Source organism: Melospiza georgiana, chromosome 2 (genome assembly GCF_028018845.1).
Source record: "Melospiza georgiana isolate bMelGeo1 chromosome 2, bMelGeo1.pri, whole genome shotgun sequence".
Lineage (NCBI taxonomy): Eukaryota > Metazoa > Chordata > Aves > Passeriformes > Passerellidae > Melospiza > Melospiza georgiana.
Window position 1 is genome coordinate 5,631,116 of NC_080431.1, and position 13,065 is coordinate 5,644,180.

A 13,065-nucleotide genomic window follows, 5' to 3' on the forward strand; every position below is an offset into this window, starting at 1 on the left:
CTTCTTCCCCCGCCCCTCCATTAATTGGACACGTATTGTGTTTGTGTGGGAAGGAAGGAGGCTCTGTACCGGGCTAGCAATATTGCTGGGAAAAGAACATTAAAATGGATAAAGGGATTTCCTAGTGGTATAAATACCTGCACACGACCTCCCTGTGCTCTGAGTGTATATCCAGGTGAAATCCTGGAACAGAGCTTGAGGTGCCACCAATCCTGCAGGATCTGCTCTGGTAGGACACGGCACAGGCAGCTCTCTCGCCTCTGGGAGGGTATGAGCTGCCAAGCATTTGCTTCCTCAGACACCTTTGTGCCCTTGAATTCTGACTCTTCTCCCTCCCTGCCTCTGATAATGCACCACAGCGCTGCAGAGTGCCTGCAGGTCTCCAACCACACCACCAATGTTGTGTCTACAGGTACTTTTTGAAAATACTCTTGCTCTCATTTGTAATTTTTGGGTGATAGAGGAGTTCATTGAGTTCTCAGTGTTTAAAGTGTTCAGTGTCAGTGTTATGTATGATTTGGGCTATGCCAAAGTAGAAGCAATTTCACAAAACCCTGCATATGAGTGGATCAGGAAAAGCACAAATGTTTGTGTTTTAGCTAAATACGTAATTTTCTTTAAGTTTGTGACAAGATTAGACTCAAATATGCTGCCAACTTAGAACAGGTTCAAACACTGGTTTTGGTATTACTACAGTCTTCATTGACAACTGTCATGTAAAATAATTGAAAGGTTGTTTATTATGTAACCATAATTTAAAATATTATAAATTGCCTTAAATAGGAAATACATTTAAAAGGCCACAAGTGTAAATATAGCTTGGGAGAGTTTTAAACAAGGAAAAACATTGCTTTGCAAGGCATATTGCAAACTGGATCAACACTAAGGTTTAAATGTGTTGTTCAAAATGGTTAGTAGAAACCATGCCATTATTTTTGAATCTAGTATATTCGTGTATACAATCCAATTAGATGTATTTAAATATTGGGACTATTTAATCACTAAATATCTGAGCCAAAGAGAGTTTTCTTGCAGTGTTAATACTGGAGAGTTGGGATTGGGAATACAGGAATTGTTGATAGAAAGCCTTCAGGGAAAGAAAAAGAAAATAGTTGATTTATTTGAAATTGCATTAATATTAGAATTTTATTTGGAGTCTTAACAAGAAAGTAGATTTTTCCTGAAAAGCATTGGTAATAAAGCATTTTAATGAAAAGAAAAAGCATGTATGTAGTGAAATTTGATTATTGGTAAGAGAAAACAGGATCGTCTTATACATTAAGCAAAAGGCTCAAAATATCCCAATACAGCTGTGGGTTAGCAATAGTGGCAGGGAATAGGAGAATTTAAATTTTGTATGAGGTCAAATTTATGTATCTGTATGACAGCAGTATTTTCCAGATTCATCTGACTTGTAATGGAAAGGACACGATGAGGGCTGGCCCTGAGCAGATGCTCACCTGCCACGGGTTCAGGTTTTGGTATTTTGTATCTGCCACCCAAGGACAAATGCCACTGCAGTCAGTGGAAATTTTGATTGTTGAACCACATCCAGAAGATGATCCTGTGAAAAAAAACGCCCTGGGAAAGCAGAAACAGAGAGTGGTAACTATAATGAGTCAAGATTTACAAATTTCATACATAGGTTAAGGAACCGTCATAAAAAGTGCCACTTTGAGCGCACATGAGGAGAATTTGTGTACAATATAATGGTGAAAGAGTTTTGAATAACAACTTATTTGAAATGTCAAAAGTTTAAAAATGGATGTAACAATTCTTCATCACAAGAAAGATGAAAATACTTCTGTTCAAATACTATGCTGTGTCATTCAGGTGATATTCTGCAGTATCCTCAACACTGTAACTGCTATTATTTCATTTAAATAGCATCATCCTCACTATTTAATTTTAAATCATGATTAGCAGGTCAAAAATTGTATGTTCATGCATAAAATTTATAGTATGTGGATTATGAAATAGTGGAAAATGCAACCAGTAAAAATCAGATCTTAACAGCAAAGTTGAATTGCTCTACAAGCATTACAGTTATTAACACAATCTTTATTTTCACTACATCTACATTAGTATAAGCATGTTTGTCTTAGTAGATTTTATATCTGCTCAAGTATATTTAAATGGGACGCTTTACTGTTATGATTACTGTTCTAAAACCCAAATACTCTAATCCTTAATTAAATAGACTGTTTTGAACAACAGGAATGTGTTTTTTAATATGTGGTCTTACATATCTGAATGTTCATAAACATTAATATTTAATATTCTATTTTATTGCAGTTGTTAGAGGGGGCAGTACATGCATTTTTATTCCTACTCGTACATGAGAAACAGCCATATCTCTATATTGCATTCAGCAAAAAATGGTCTCATTCTTCAGGCACTGGCTATTACTGGGCACAGACCTGAAATACCTCTGTGAAAACACAAGAGATTAACAGTGTGTTTGTTGGTGCTGGTGATGGAAAATGTTTATTTAGGCCTGACCAGAAAAATCCAGAATTTACCATCTTGTTTCTCTATCTCACCAAAGCACTCTGAAATGCTTTTTGTTGCTTGGCACTCAAGAAATTGTGATTTTTGGACACATCAAAGCAGATGTCCCAAACTGCTGCCTTTGGAAACCCAGGCCTTCGTTTGCTGTGGGGTTTGCTTGAGAGTGAAGGCATTATAGGGTTCCTGGGACCCTAGAATTAGTTTTTGTGTGAGATTGAATGAATCAGTGTGGGGAAGCTGAGTGAGGAGAGGAACAGGTCTCCTCCTTAAGAGTGCAATGCTTCCCCTGCTCATCAGTTTGTGCAAACCAGGTTATGCCCATAGGTTATATCAAAACCAACTCATCAAGGGACAGCATGACAGTTCCTGGTCCTGCCTCAGAGGAACTGAAGGCACAGAAGGCACTGCCTGCCTCACACTTCAAGGCTGTGCCTTGAACCTTGAATTCTTACGAGTCCCGTCTGTTTTCTCTTTGCTCCCAACTCGTGCGTGTTCCTGCATTGGCTTTGCCGCGACGACGCCGGGACACCCTTGGCCAGGCCTGCACTACTCCGTGCCCTCCTGCCACTATGGGAATCAACCTTCCACCTATGGGGTGATGGCAGGTAAGGGGCCAAACCTCAGCTGGGTGAGCTGTCGGAGTGTGGGTCTGTCTGAGCTGTGCTTTAGAGGGATCAATCCAAGACAATCGTTTGAAGAAGATGGGATTTGGATTGAGGCGCTAGAAAAAGGGGTTGGAAATTAGTGCCCACAGCTTCCCAAACCTCTGCATCTGTTGTGAAATCACTCTGTATCTTATGTCTCCCTACAAAGCTGGGAAAACCCTGCTCATTTTGCTCACCTCTGGCCACTTCTGCTGGTGATTATCACTTTTTGAAGGGCCAAAAGTGACATACCCAGCACACCTGGGTGTGACCAGTACCTGGACTGATACAGCCCCGGCTGAAGCTATAAAATAAAATGATGGCATAATGAAGGGATAGGTGAATGCAGCAGGCAGATCAGCCGTGTGATCATGGATTTTTACACTCATCCTGCTCATTCTTCCCTGTCTCAGGCTCAGTAAGAGTGAGACACTTTTGTTCTGTGCAAGTTTAAGTAGCAGCCAATGAGATAATGACATGAACCAAGTTAATGTAACTCCCAGAAAATAACTGGGACTTGAAAATAATCCTAAATCAAACTCAATTTTATTTTATTTAAGAATTAAGGAAATGCTAGAGTAAATCAGCATGGACTAATAGGGACAGAGTGTAGGCTTCCTTCATAGTATGCAAATTTCCATATTCTTGTATTTCATCGTGCATTTCTGTGTCTTTTAAAAAGATTCCTGGCATTGTCCAGGTCTCTGGGGAAAGTTAATAAGTAATAATAAATTATATTGCTCAGAAATGAGTTTTCATTAATTCCAAAAGAAATATATTCTTATTCTTCTCCTTTCTTTTCTTATTTTCGTCTTTCCTTACTTTATTTTCTTAGGCATCAAGTCTGCAACTCCAGAGATGCTCTCAGCAAGTCTCTCCCAGACTCGTATCTTGCAGACCTGCAGCATGCCTCACCCCAATGTGGTAAATGGTGTCAGCACCTTGCAAAGCAAGTCCCTCTCTTTTAAAGCATTTTTCATTATTTTTTGGGGTTTTTTTTGTGGTTATCCTGCGTGGAGTGTATTAAATAGCTCAATGGGGTTAGAGTCTCCAACACTGATGGGAGTAATTGGGGCAGTGAAGAAAAACCTAGCTCTAATAAATGGAGGCAGCAGTGGGAGGTTAATGAAGTTCTGAATTCTTCTACACAGTTTTGTGTAGTTTAGAAAATTGGGAAACATGACCTGAGAACCTGGAATTTAGTGGCTGCTCCAGATACACTGAGGAGTGTTAATATTTCTCCAATAATTCCCCCCATGCCTCCCTCAGGTCAGAGAATTTTTATCTTTATGTACAATATCTAGGGAAAAATCAGCCCTCACTCTTAACTGCATCTCCTTGTTAAGTCTGACATTTGGGAACAAAAGGTGGTGAAAAATAGTTCTGTTTTATCCTTGAGCAATTTCTTTTTCAAAGATCATTCTGAATGAGTTCTAGGGTTTTTTTGTTGGTGTTTTTTTTCCCTTTGAGCTCTTACCTATGTACTTTCCTCAAAGAAATTCTCTGCTGCAGCTAAGCCAAGATAGTATCTTGTCTGAGCATCAAATGGCATCTACATGGAAGTATTCTTTGTGCCAGAAAATAGAGACTGGCAAATTTTAAGCGACTCAAAATGACAGATCCATCGCTCTTGTTGTGCCACTTAAGTTCAGCTTAGAGCATGGATTTTTATTTGTGTAAGTTCAGACCATTTGCCTCTTATTTAAGTGCTTCACAGTTTGCTAAGTGGTAGGATGGCTGTGGCTGGTGAAAGGGGCTGTTGACAGACTTCCACGCTAAGTCAAGATGGTATCTTGTCTGAGCATCAAATGGCATCTACATGGAAGTATTCTTATACCAGAAAAGAGAGACTGGCAAATTTTAAGCGACTCAAGATGACACAGATCCGTCGATCTTGTTCTGCCACTTTAGACTGGCAAATTTTCAGCGACTCGAAACGACACAGATCCATTGATCTTGTTGTGCCACTTAAATCCAGCTTCAAACATGGATTTTTGTTTAAGTGTAGACCATTTGCCTCTGATTTAAGTGTTTCACAGTTTGCTAAGTGATAGGATGGCTGTGGCTGGTGAAAGGGGCTGTTGTTGAAAGGGGACCCACACTTCCATGTCAAAAAGGAGAAAACACATCCTAGGGAAACTCTAACTCCTGGATTCTCCCATGTGTATTATATAATAAAAATTGCGGGCAGGGATGAGGAGGTGACAAGGAGAGGTTTTTACAGTGCAGCAGCAGAGAGCCAGTGCAATGAGTTTTCTCTTTGGCATTTTGGGACGAAAAAGAGAAAACGCATCCTAGGAAACTCCAACTCCTGGATTCTCCCATGTGTATTATCGAATTAAAATTGCGAGCAGGGATGCTGAGGTGGTGAGCGGACGTTTCTAGAGTGGGGCAGCAGAGGAGCAGTGCCATGAGCTCTCTCTCTGGCGTTCCCAGGTGGCCTGACGCCCTGCCTGTACAAGTTCCCGGAGCACGCGCTGGGTGCCAGCTCCTGTGCCCTGGGCCACGGCTTCGCGGCGCTGCCCCAGCCCCTGCTCACGGAGGAGCCCGCCGAGTTCAAGCAGGAGCTCCGCAGGAAGAGCAAGCCCGCCGAGGAGCCCGTGGACATGGACTCCCCCGAGATCAGGGAGCTGGAGAAATTCGCCAACGAGTTCAAGCTGCGGAGAATCAAGCTGGGTATGTGCTTCGTGTCCACGAACAAAAGGCTGGAGGAGTCCCGTGAAAGCCCAGTTGTTTCTGGTTTATGGTCTGGCCTCTGCTGTTGTCTCATCACAACTCCAATCCTGCCTTGCCCTGCAAAACCTCCTCCATTCCTAGGAGACTGCCATGGAATTAATGAACTTTTATTTTGCAGAAAGGGACTTTAAACTTTCCTGCCCTTAAATTATTTGTGTTAAATGCAGAGAAATTTTTTTTATGTTCAATAAATTCTATTCAGTGCCAGGTGCAATATTTTGCAGAGCTCCAAATTATCTGCAGCTTAGGGCAGATAGCCTTTGTCAGGGAAGTTAATCCACAAAAACCAGAGGTTTATGTCCAAAAAGGAGACAGAGGAGTCCTTTTTCTTTGAGTAAAGGGAGAGGCCATGGGGCATTCCTGTGGTATCTCTCCAGTTTTTGGAGGACACAGCCTCCTTTTTATCTCAATTTCCCTGCTGCATTTCCTTCCCTCTTTCCCCATTGGACGAAGTACTTGAGAGGTACATACTTTCCAGAATGCCTGATACCAAAGATTTCCCTCTAGTGTATAACCCTCCCTTTTAATTTTTAATTCTTATGGAATTTAGGGGTTTTTCTTCTCCGTTGTTTCTTTCATTTTTCAGTATTTAATTTCATTTATCAGCAAACCTAAAGTTTATTTGTAAAAGCAAATATCTGTTTCCATTTATCAATCAGTGGAATCCTTCCCATTGTTTCTTTTATCTCCCAGTGCTAGCTTTATCTACCAGCAGACCCACAGCTTGTTTGGAAAGACAAATCCACTATTCCTCTCACCCTCATAACCATCTAACCTCCCATTCTTTTCCTCGTAGACTGCTTAATCTGATGGTCTGCTGTCATTTCAGTATACACTGAGTGACATCCATGGGAAGTCCTTCACACCTGTAGGAAAGTGCTCTTCCTGGTTTATTTTTTTGTGCCAAGACACAGTTGAAAAGCAATTGATATCTTTGTTGCTGTGAGATAACTGCTGAGGACAAAGGTGGGCTTTGCCCTGTTGTTATTGGCATTATCACTTATAACATTGCATCAGAATTATAGAGAATCCTTTATAAACCTAAAAGATTATAAGGTTATATAAAATAATTATGTAAAATTATAAGGTTATATGGGGTATCTGTGCACTATCTCAACAGCTAGAAAGCCAGTGTGTTCCATTTGCAGTCTAAACTGAAATAAAAGAAATTAGGGTTTAAAAACTTATAGCAAACTGGCCAATTTTCCTGTATATCCTTTATTTGATGTCACCCACACTAATGGAAAGTGTTTGCCAGGCCACACATAGTCAATCACTGCATCTTCATCTGGAATTTTTGAGGGAACAAAACTTTCTTTGATATAAGCAAATCACATGGAGCCTGTAGAATGTCACAAATGCAATATGCACAGGAAAAATAATCTTTGAGTTTGAGCTTTACAAGGCAAAACAGGTTGGGAGTCTGAGAGGCACAGGGTTAGTGGAGTCAAAAAGGAGGTTAAAAGGTGCCTCATGGGACACTGAGTGCCTATAGAGATCCTGCCTTGTCCTGGCACCAGAGCAGAAAAGGAGGATGATGATCCAGTCCCGCAGCCATGACAGATCCACATTCAGAGAAATGAGCAGGGAGTTATTGGTGCAAAGTCAGAGTCTGCAAGGAAACTGCAGCATTTCTCTGATGACTTCAGCTTGGATGTTTCAACAAGTAACAGGAGACCAGCAGTGCCTCTAGGTATTATTGCTCTTGCACCATCTACAGAAAGTCATGGGGCATTTGTAACCTTCTCAAATCCCTAATCGTGGGGTGTGAAACTCCACTAAATCAGTGTCACACTGCACACAAACCACCAGGACAGCGAGCAGGCTGTGAGTGAGCTCAGCTGGCCACAGAGACCTGTGCAGGATGCTCAGCCTGCAGGCACTGCAGCACACACTGACCACGAGAGCCAGCAGCGAAGGACTGAGCATCTCAAGGAAAGGAAGCCCTCTAGAAAACTTCAAAGCTGCTTTTTCCTCTTTGTTTCTGGCAGGTTACACACAAACCAACGTTGGAGAAGCCCTGGCTGCTGTGCATGGCTCCGAGTTCAGCCAGACGACGATTTGCCGCTTTGAGAACTTGCAGCTGAGCTTCAAGAATGCCTGCAAATTGAAGTCCATCCTGTCCAAGTGGCTGGAGGAAGCAGAACAAGTGGGAGGTAGGGAGCTGAAACCCTCTAAATATTGATTTGCACTTCAAGAAGAACCCCATGTAAATATTTTAGGGCTATTTATGTGTATTCTGCGGACTAAAGATTTTGTTTTATCAGCTTTAAATGCTGAGGCGTGTTGTGTTAAAGTATAGTTCTCTTTTTTTTTGGATGAGCATGAAGGGGAAAACTGAAATGCATGGAAAACTGAATGCTGAGGCGTGCTTGTGTTAAAGTATAGTTATCTTTTTTTTTTGGATGAGCATGGAGGGGAAAACTGAAATGCATGGAAAACTGAAACAGAATAGCAGAAATATCTCTTGGGCTGCTGGAAGAAATTTCTTCCAGTCCCATCCCAGCAAACCAGTTCGTCCTGTAGAGAGCCAGAGCAGGATCTGCAGGACAGCCCATTTAGCAGTGCACAGGGATTTTTTATGAGCAAAGGCCATTTGCTCCTAATAATTTCTGCCTATAACCATTTATGATTGGAGGTAAAACAATGACCAGCCATCCTAACAATGTAAGGATCCTGTGTGTGATGCTCCTCTTATTCAGCAGCACTTTCTCTTGTGCTTTTTCCTTCCTTCAAAGAAAGTGACTATTTTTTGTTTTCCAGTCCTGTGGAATGTAACTGCCAGCTTTTGTTGTTTGGCTGCTGCTTCTTTTTTTAATACAGCTTTGTACAATGAAAAAGTTGGGGTGAATGAACGGAAGAGGAAGCGCAGAACCACCATAAGGTAATAAATATTTAGGTTATTACAGGTTCAAAACAATTTTGGCTAAGATGCTTCTTTTTCTTCTGTCAAAATTGATGTGCTCTTTTCTATTAATGAATATCTACATCCTGGGCTTCTAAAAGTTCCAATATTTGGAAATATTCTAGTTAAAAAAAAACAAACAGCATAATCCCCCAGACCCCAATTAATTCCAAAGTATTATATTTCATACTTTGCTCAAAACCTAAGAAGTTGTTAGTCAAAAGTAATGATGTGTCTATACTTCTGTATGTGCAGAACACCATGCTATTAATTAGCCAGTTTTGTTAAACATTAGTAAATGTTGAAAAACTGACCCATAAACGAAAGACCAAGAGATGAAATAACTAGAACTAGAGCAGATGCTGTATTTCTGCAGCAAATACCTGCACCTCACTTCCAGAATAATGCATGAAGTGCCCTCTTGTGTCCAAAGAAATTACAGCTACTGCTGAAACTTCTGGATGCCTCCCAGTGGCACACAAGCATGCCACATATGTAGTTTTTCAGAGTATTTAACAGAAATTGGAAGCAAATTCAATCTGAAATAAGAAAAAAATAACAGTATTATTCTGTTTAGTGAACCACTCAGTTTTGGTCGCTGCTGACTCTGAAGAACAGATGAGGGCAGACATTTGGGGAATGTGATGATGGCTAAAACAGCTGGCCATAATCTCTGTGATTTCTAGGAATACTCTAGTGCTGTCTCTATAATTAGTGAGATGCAAAACACACAGTGTGTCCCAAATCTAAGTGATGAAGCTCTTCCTCTCTGTAAACCCAAATGATCTGATACAACCAGGTAACACCACTGATGTGCATTTGCTGGGGCAGAAGGGTGCTCAGGCTTGTTCTAATTCCTTTGACCCCACTCATAACTAGTTAGTAGCTGTGTCTCCTAGATAATATCAAGAACCACAAATATTTTATAATTAACACTGAAATTGCAGAGCTTGCTGCCATTTTTGCCTTTTCATCACCCCTTGCCAAAATTCTGTACGATGTCACGCTGCTTGTGTCAGCGGAGAGCTACAGAGTATTTTTAGTGCTTTGGGTTCCCTTTATGTGAAGAAAGATTAAACAAACCAAGTTACTGCCTTCAGTGTTGTGACTTGATCTTTCTCTTGAACTAATGGTGAAAGCCTGAATGTACTGAAAAGTTTTTTAAAGGTGAAATTTTCCCCGTGTTTCCAGCATCGCTGCCAAGGAAGCCCTGGAGAGGCACTTTGGAGAACAAAGTAAACCATCTTCTCAGGAAATCATGAGGATGGCTGAGGGGCTCAATCTTGAGAAGGAAGTCGTGAGAGTTTGGTTTTGCAACAGAAGACAAAGGGAAAAAAGAGTGAAGACCAGTCTACACCAGAATGCTTTCAGTTCTATTATCAAGGAGCACCACGAATGCCGGTGAAGCTTTTCCACGTACACATGTGGATTTCTCTTTTGCTTTTTGTAAATATTGTAAATACTGTGTTGTTAAAAAAGAGAAAAATCAGTAAACCCCTCATTCCTCCTCCATGCTACCAGCAGCTGTAGCATGGGAAGGATTTTGCTGTCATTAATTAAGGCACTGTGAGCTCACCAGGACAGAGGTGTCACACTGCTTCTACTGCATGCTGTGTCTCAGCCCAACATTTGTAAAGCAGAAGTGGCTTGGATAATGCTTGTTATCAAAGGTAATTCTTGCTAATTTGTTATGTGCCTCAAAGTTTGTTTTGGGTAGGCTTAGCTATAAAAACAGGAATACAGTTTATCTGACCTCAGGACTTTGTGGCCTGAGGGGAAGAAAAAGAGTTTTATTACATTGGTCTTTCTCTGCACTGTACTTTCTTCTGATTAAAACCATGTGTGGACATACTTACACCAGAGGTGGTGTGTTAAGCTAAAAAAGTACACAAGAATTTATTGCACTGCACATTCCCTCTCTATTACACCCCACTAATTGAAAATAATCCCTTATTTGTCATCCTCCTGCCTAGAGATAATCGAGGGGAAAAAAATACCAGTGCCAGAGCTCCACCTATCAGGGAGGCACTGAGAAAACAGAATTAATGACTGTAGTACTCACCAGGGATAGATTATCCAGCCATCTCATCAGCCCTGCTCATTGTTATGGGAATTAGCCCATTACCATATAAGTATTTTGACTGTTTTCCCAGGACTGAAATTAAGTGAGTACACGCAAGTAGTCCTGGCCAGATGCATTTTATTTTTCCATAAAACAAACCTGATGATTTAGAAAATGTCTCTATAATAGGCCCACATAAAGCCAGAGGAGTTTAATGTTCAAGACCACTTAGAAGCAGCATGTACAAGTTAAGTGCTCACTCTCCAGTGCACATTAAATTATCTCTGATACTTATTACAGTGACCGTAAGCATACTCACCAATGGAAATCAGGCTCCTGGATTTCTAAAAATCCACATTTCTATGGATGAATGCACCACTCTAAGCCCTTAACTGAGAAGAAAACTTCAATTTAATAACTCAAAGGGGACAAACTGTGGCTGTGTACTCCCTTCAGGCAGCTTTCATCACTAGCATAGCTCATTGCTATAGCAGAGACCAAGGTGCATACTTTTATCCACCACAGGTTACCAGCAGGTCATGAACTTCACAAAAAAAGTTCAGCTGAGAGGATCAGCACTCAGCAAAGGTGGTGGCATGCACTGGTGTGTCTTTCATGTGATGTGGTCAAATTTTATGTGTGTTGGAATCACTATCTGGTATATATAGAACTTTATTTATATTCTAAATTATTTTCTTAATTATAAAAGGTTTCCTAGAAATGCTATCAGCTTGTACTTCCCAACCTCCTCATCCAATAAAGTATTCCTATACTTTTGGCACTCCAGGCAATGGTTTGTATCTCTCTTTTGGTAACACTTCATTCTTTTTTAGCTGTGTGTCATGCTGAAATGTATTTTAGAATGCTCTAACAGATAGTTCCAGAGCAGCCTCACAGTAACATGGTGGTCTCTTGCCACTCAAAAAGTCTCACAAGTGAAAGCTAATTGCAGCAACAGGATAAAATAAAATTAAAGGTGACACATAACAAAATTGTCTTGCAAAGAAATGACAAAAGGCCAACTGGGGGAAGTAACCACCATTTAAACACACCTACCTACTGCCACAGAAATACAAACAAATTAGGATTATTTAAAGAAAAGCTAGATGAAATCAATTTCAATGGCTGCAGCTGGTGCTTTACTTACAGAAAGTGGCAATTCATTTTTTTTTTCTCTAGGAACAACTTAATTACCACCAATTACTCTTGATTAGGGTGGGGGGAGGACCCAATCTGCATACAAGGCAGGATTTTCAAGGAGCAGCTCTATGAACTTGCAGTTTAGTTGGCCATTCAGCCAAGCTGGGCTGTTTTTGAGATATTTGTGTTTTTTCCTTGCTTTTCTTTTCCCATGGTAACTTTAGTGTGTTAAAACCACACTAGAGGGCAAAACAAGGTGTTATCACAATGTTTAAATCTTAGGTTTAGCTGTCCCTGAAGAACTGTGATGCCCTCGTGTGAGGGACACAACTGACCAAGCACAGGCCAAGCTGCTGAGCAAAGGTAAGGTGAATAACTTAAGTTACTCTCTTCTAGATTTAATGTGTGAGCATTGAATGCTTCTATTATAGTGCTTAGACAAGTAGTTATCACTTATGATCCAAAATTGTTCTCAAAACTAATATTTAAAGTTAGTTTATCAATGTGATCAGTTGCATCTTAGCAATAGAGTCTGCTCAGTTATGGACTGTACTAAAAAGCTGATGGAGGCAGGCAGTACATAATATAAGAACTAGGGAGTAAATAGAGGAAGATGGAAAGAAGCTTAAAACAAAACAAAGTGGTGTTTTTTAACATGCTTGGGAAAAAAATATCAATGGAAAAAAAGTGGGTGCCAGAAGTTCCTTTGTATGTAGGAGTTCTCAGCTGAGAAAGCCACTTAGAGCTGGTGTGTGTAGAACTTGCACAGGGCTCTGGATGTACCTTACTTTTGAAACAGAGATTGGAAGAGTATTAAGGGAGGAAGCATCATTGATGCTCATTGTGTTCTCATTGCTTCCCTGGGAATTGCTTCTGGGCACTTGAGGAATAAGGCTCTGGGCAGAGCCATTTTTAGGTGTGGGCACAACTGTGTCATTGCTCCCAGGTGGAGACTCAGATCCAGCTCCTATTTAGGTGTTAGTAAGGATAAGGGAGGGTAAGGATTGAGTGGTTTTTTAATCACTTTTAATGTGATTTAAAAGGAATCTCTATCTAAGCAGGGCATG

At 40.7% G+C, this 13,065-nt stretch overlaps 1 protein-coding gene across 2 annotated transcripts; it reads left to right on the forward strand.

The window, feature by feature from the left end:
• The first annotated feature begins 270 nt into the window (after positions 1-270).
• Positions 271-12,965, forward strand: POU1F1 (POU class 1 homeobox 1). 2 transcript variants are annotated; one of them, XM_058045739.1, is made up of 7 exons: positions 271-412; positions 2,763-2,768; positions 3,051-3,116; positions 5,592-5,831; positions 7,883-8,047; positions 8,715-8,775; positions 9,988-12,965. In XM_058045739.1, exons 1-7 carry the CDS (start codon positions 271-273, stop codon positions 10,199-10,201), a joined length of 894 nt encoding a protein of 297 aa, XP_057901722.1. In that variant the 3' UTR covers positions 10,202-12,965. The 2 variants fall into 2 exon arrangements, with proteins under 2 accessions (XP_057901722.1, XP_057901721.1); XM_058045738.1 differs by lacking the exon at positions 2,763-2,768 and having other exon boundaries at positions 2,967-3,116.
• Positions 12,966-13,065: the final 100 nt, after the last annotated feature.

Excerpts from the sequence above, each read along its gene's own strand:
- POU1F1 (XM_058045738.1), top strand. The coding sequence starts at position 271 with ATGAGCTGCCAAGCATTTGCTTCCTCAGACACCTTTGTGCCCTTGAAT. Across the intron at positions 8,048-8,714 it reads GGAAGCAGAACAAGTGGGAG|CTTTGTACAATGAAAAAGTT; the intron begins GTAGGGAGCTGA and ends TTTTTAATACAG. Across the intron at positions 8,776-9,987 it reads AAGCGCAGAACCACCATAAG|CATCGCTGCCAAGGAAGCCC; the intron begins GTAATAAATATT and ends CCGTGTTTCCAG.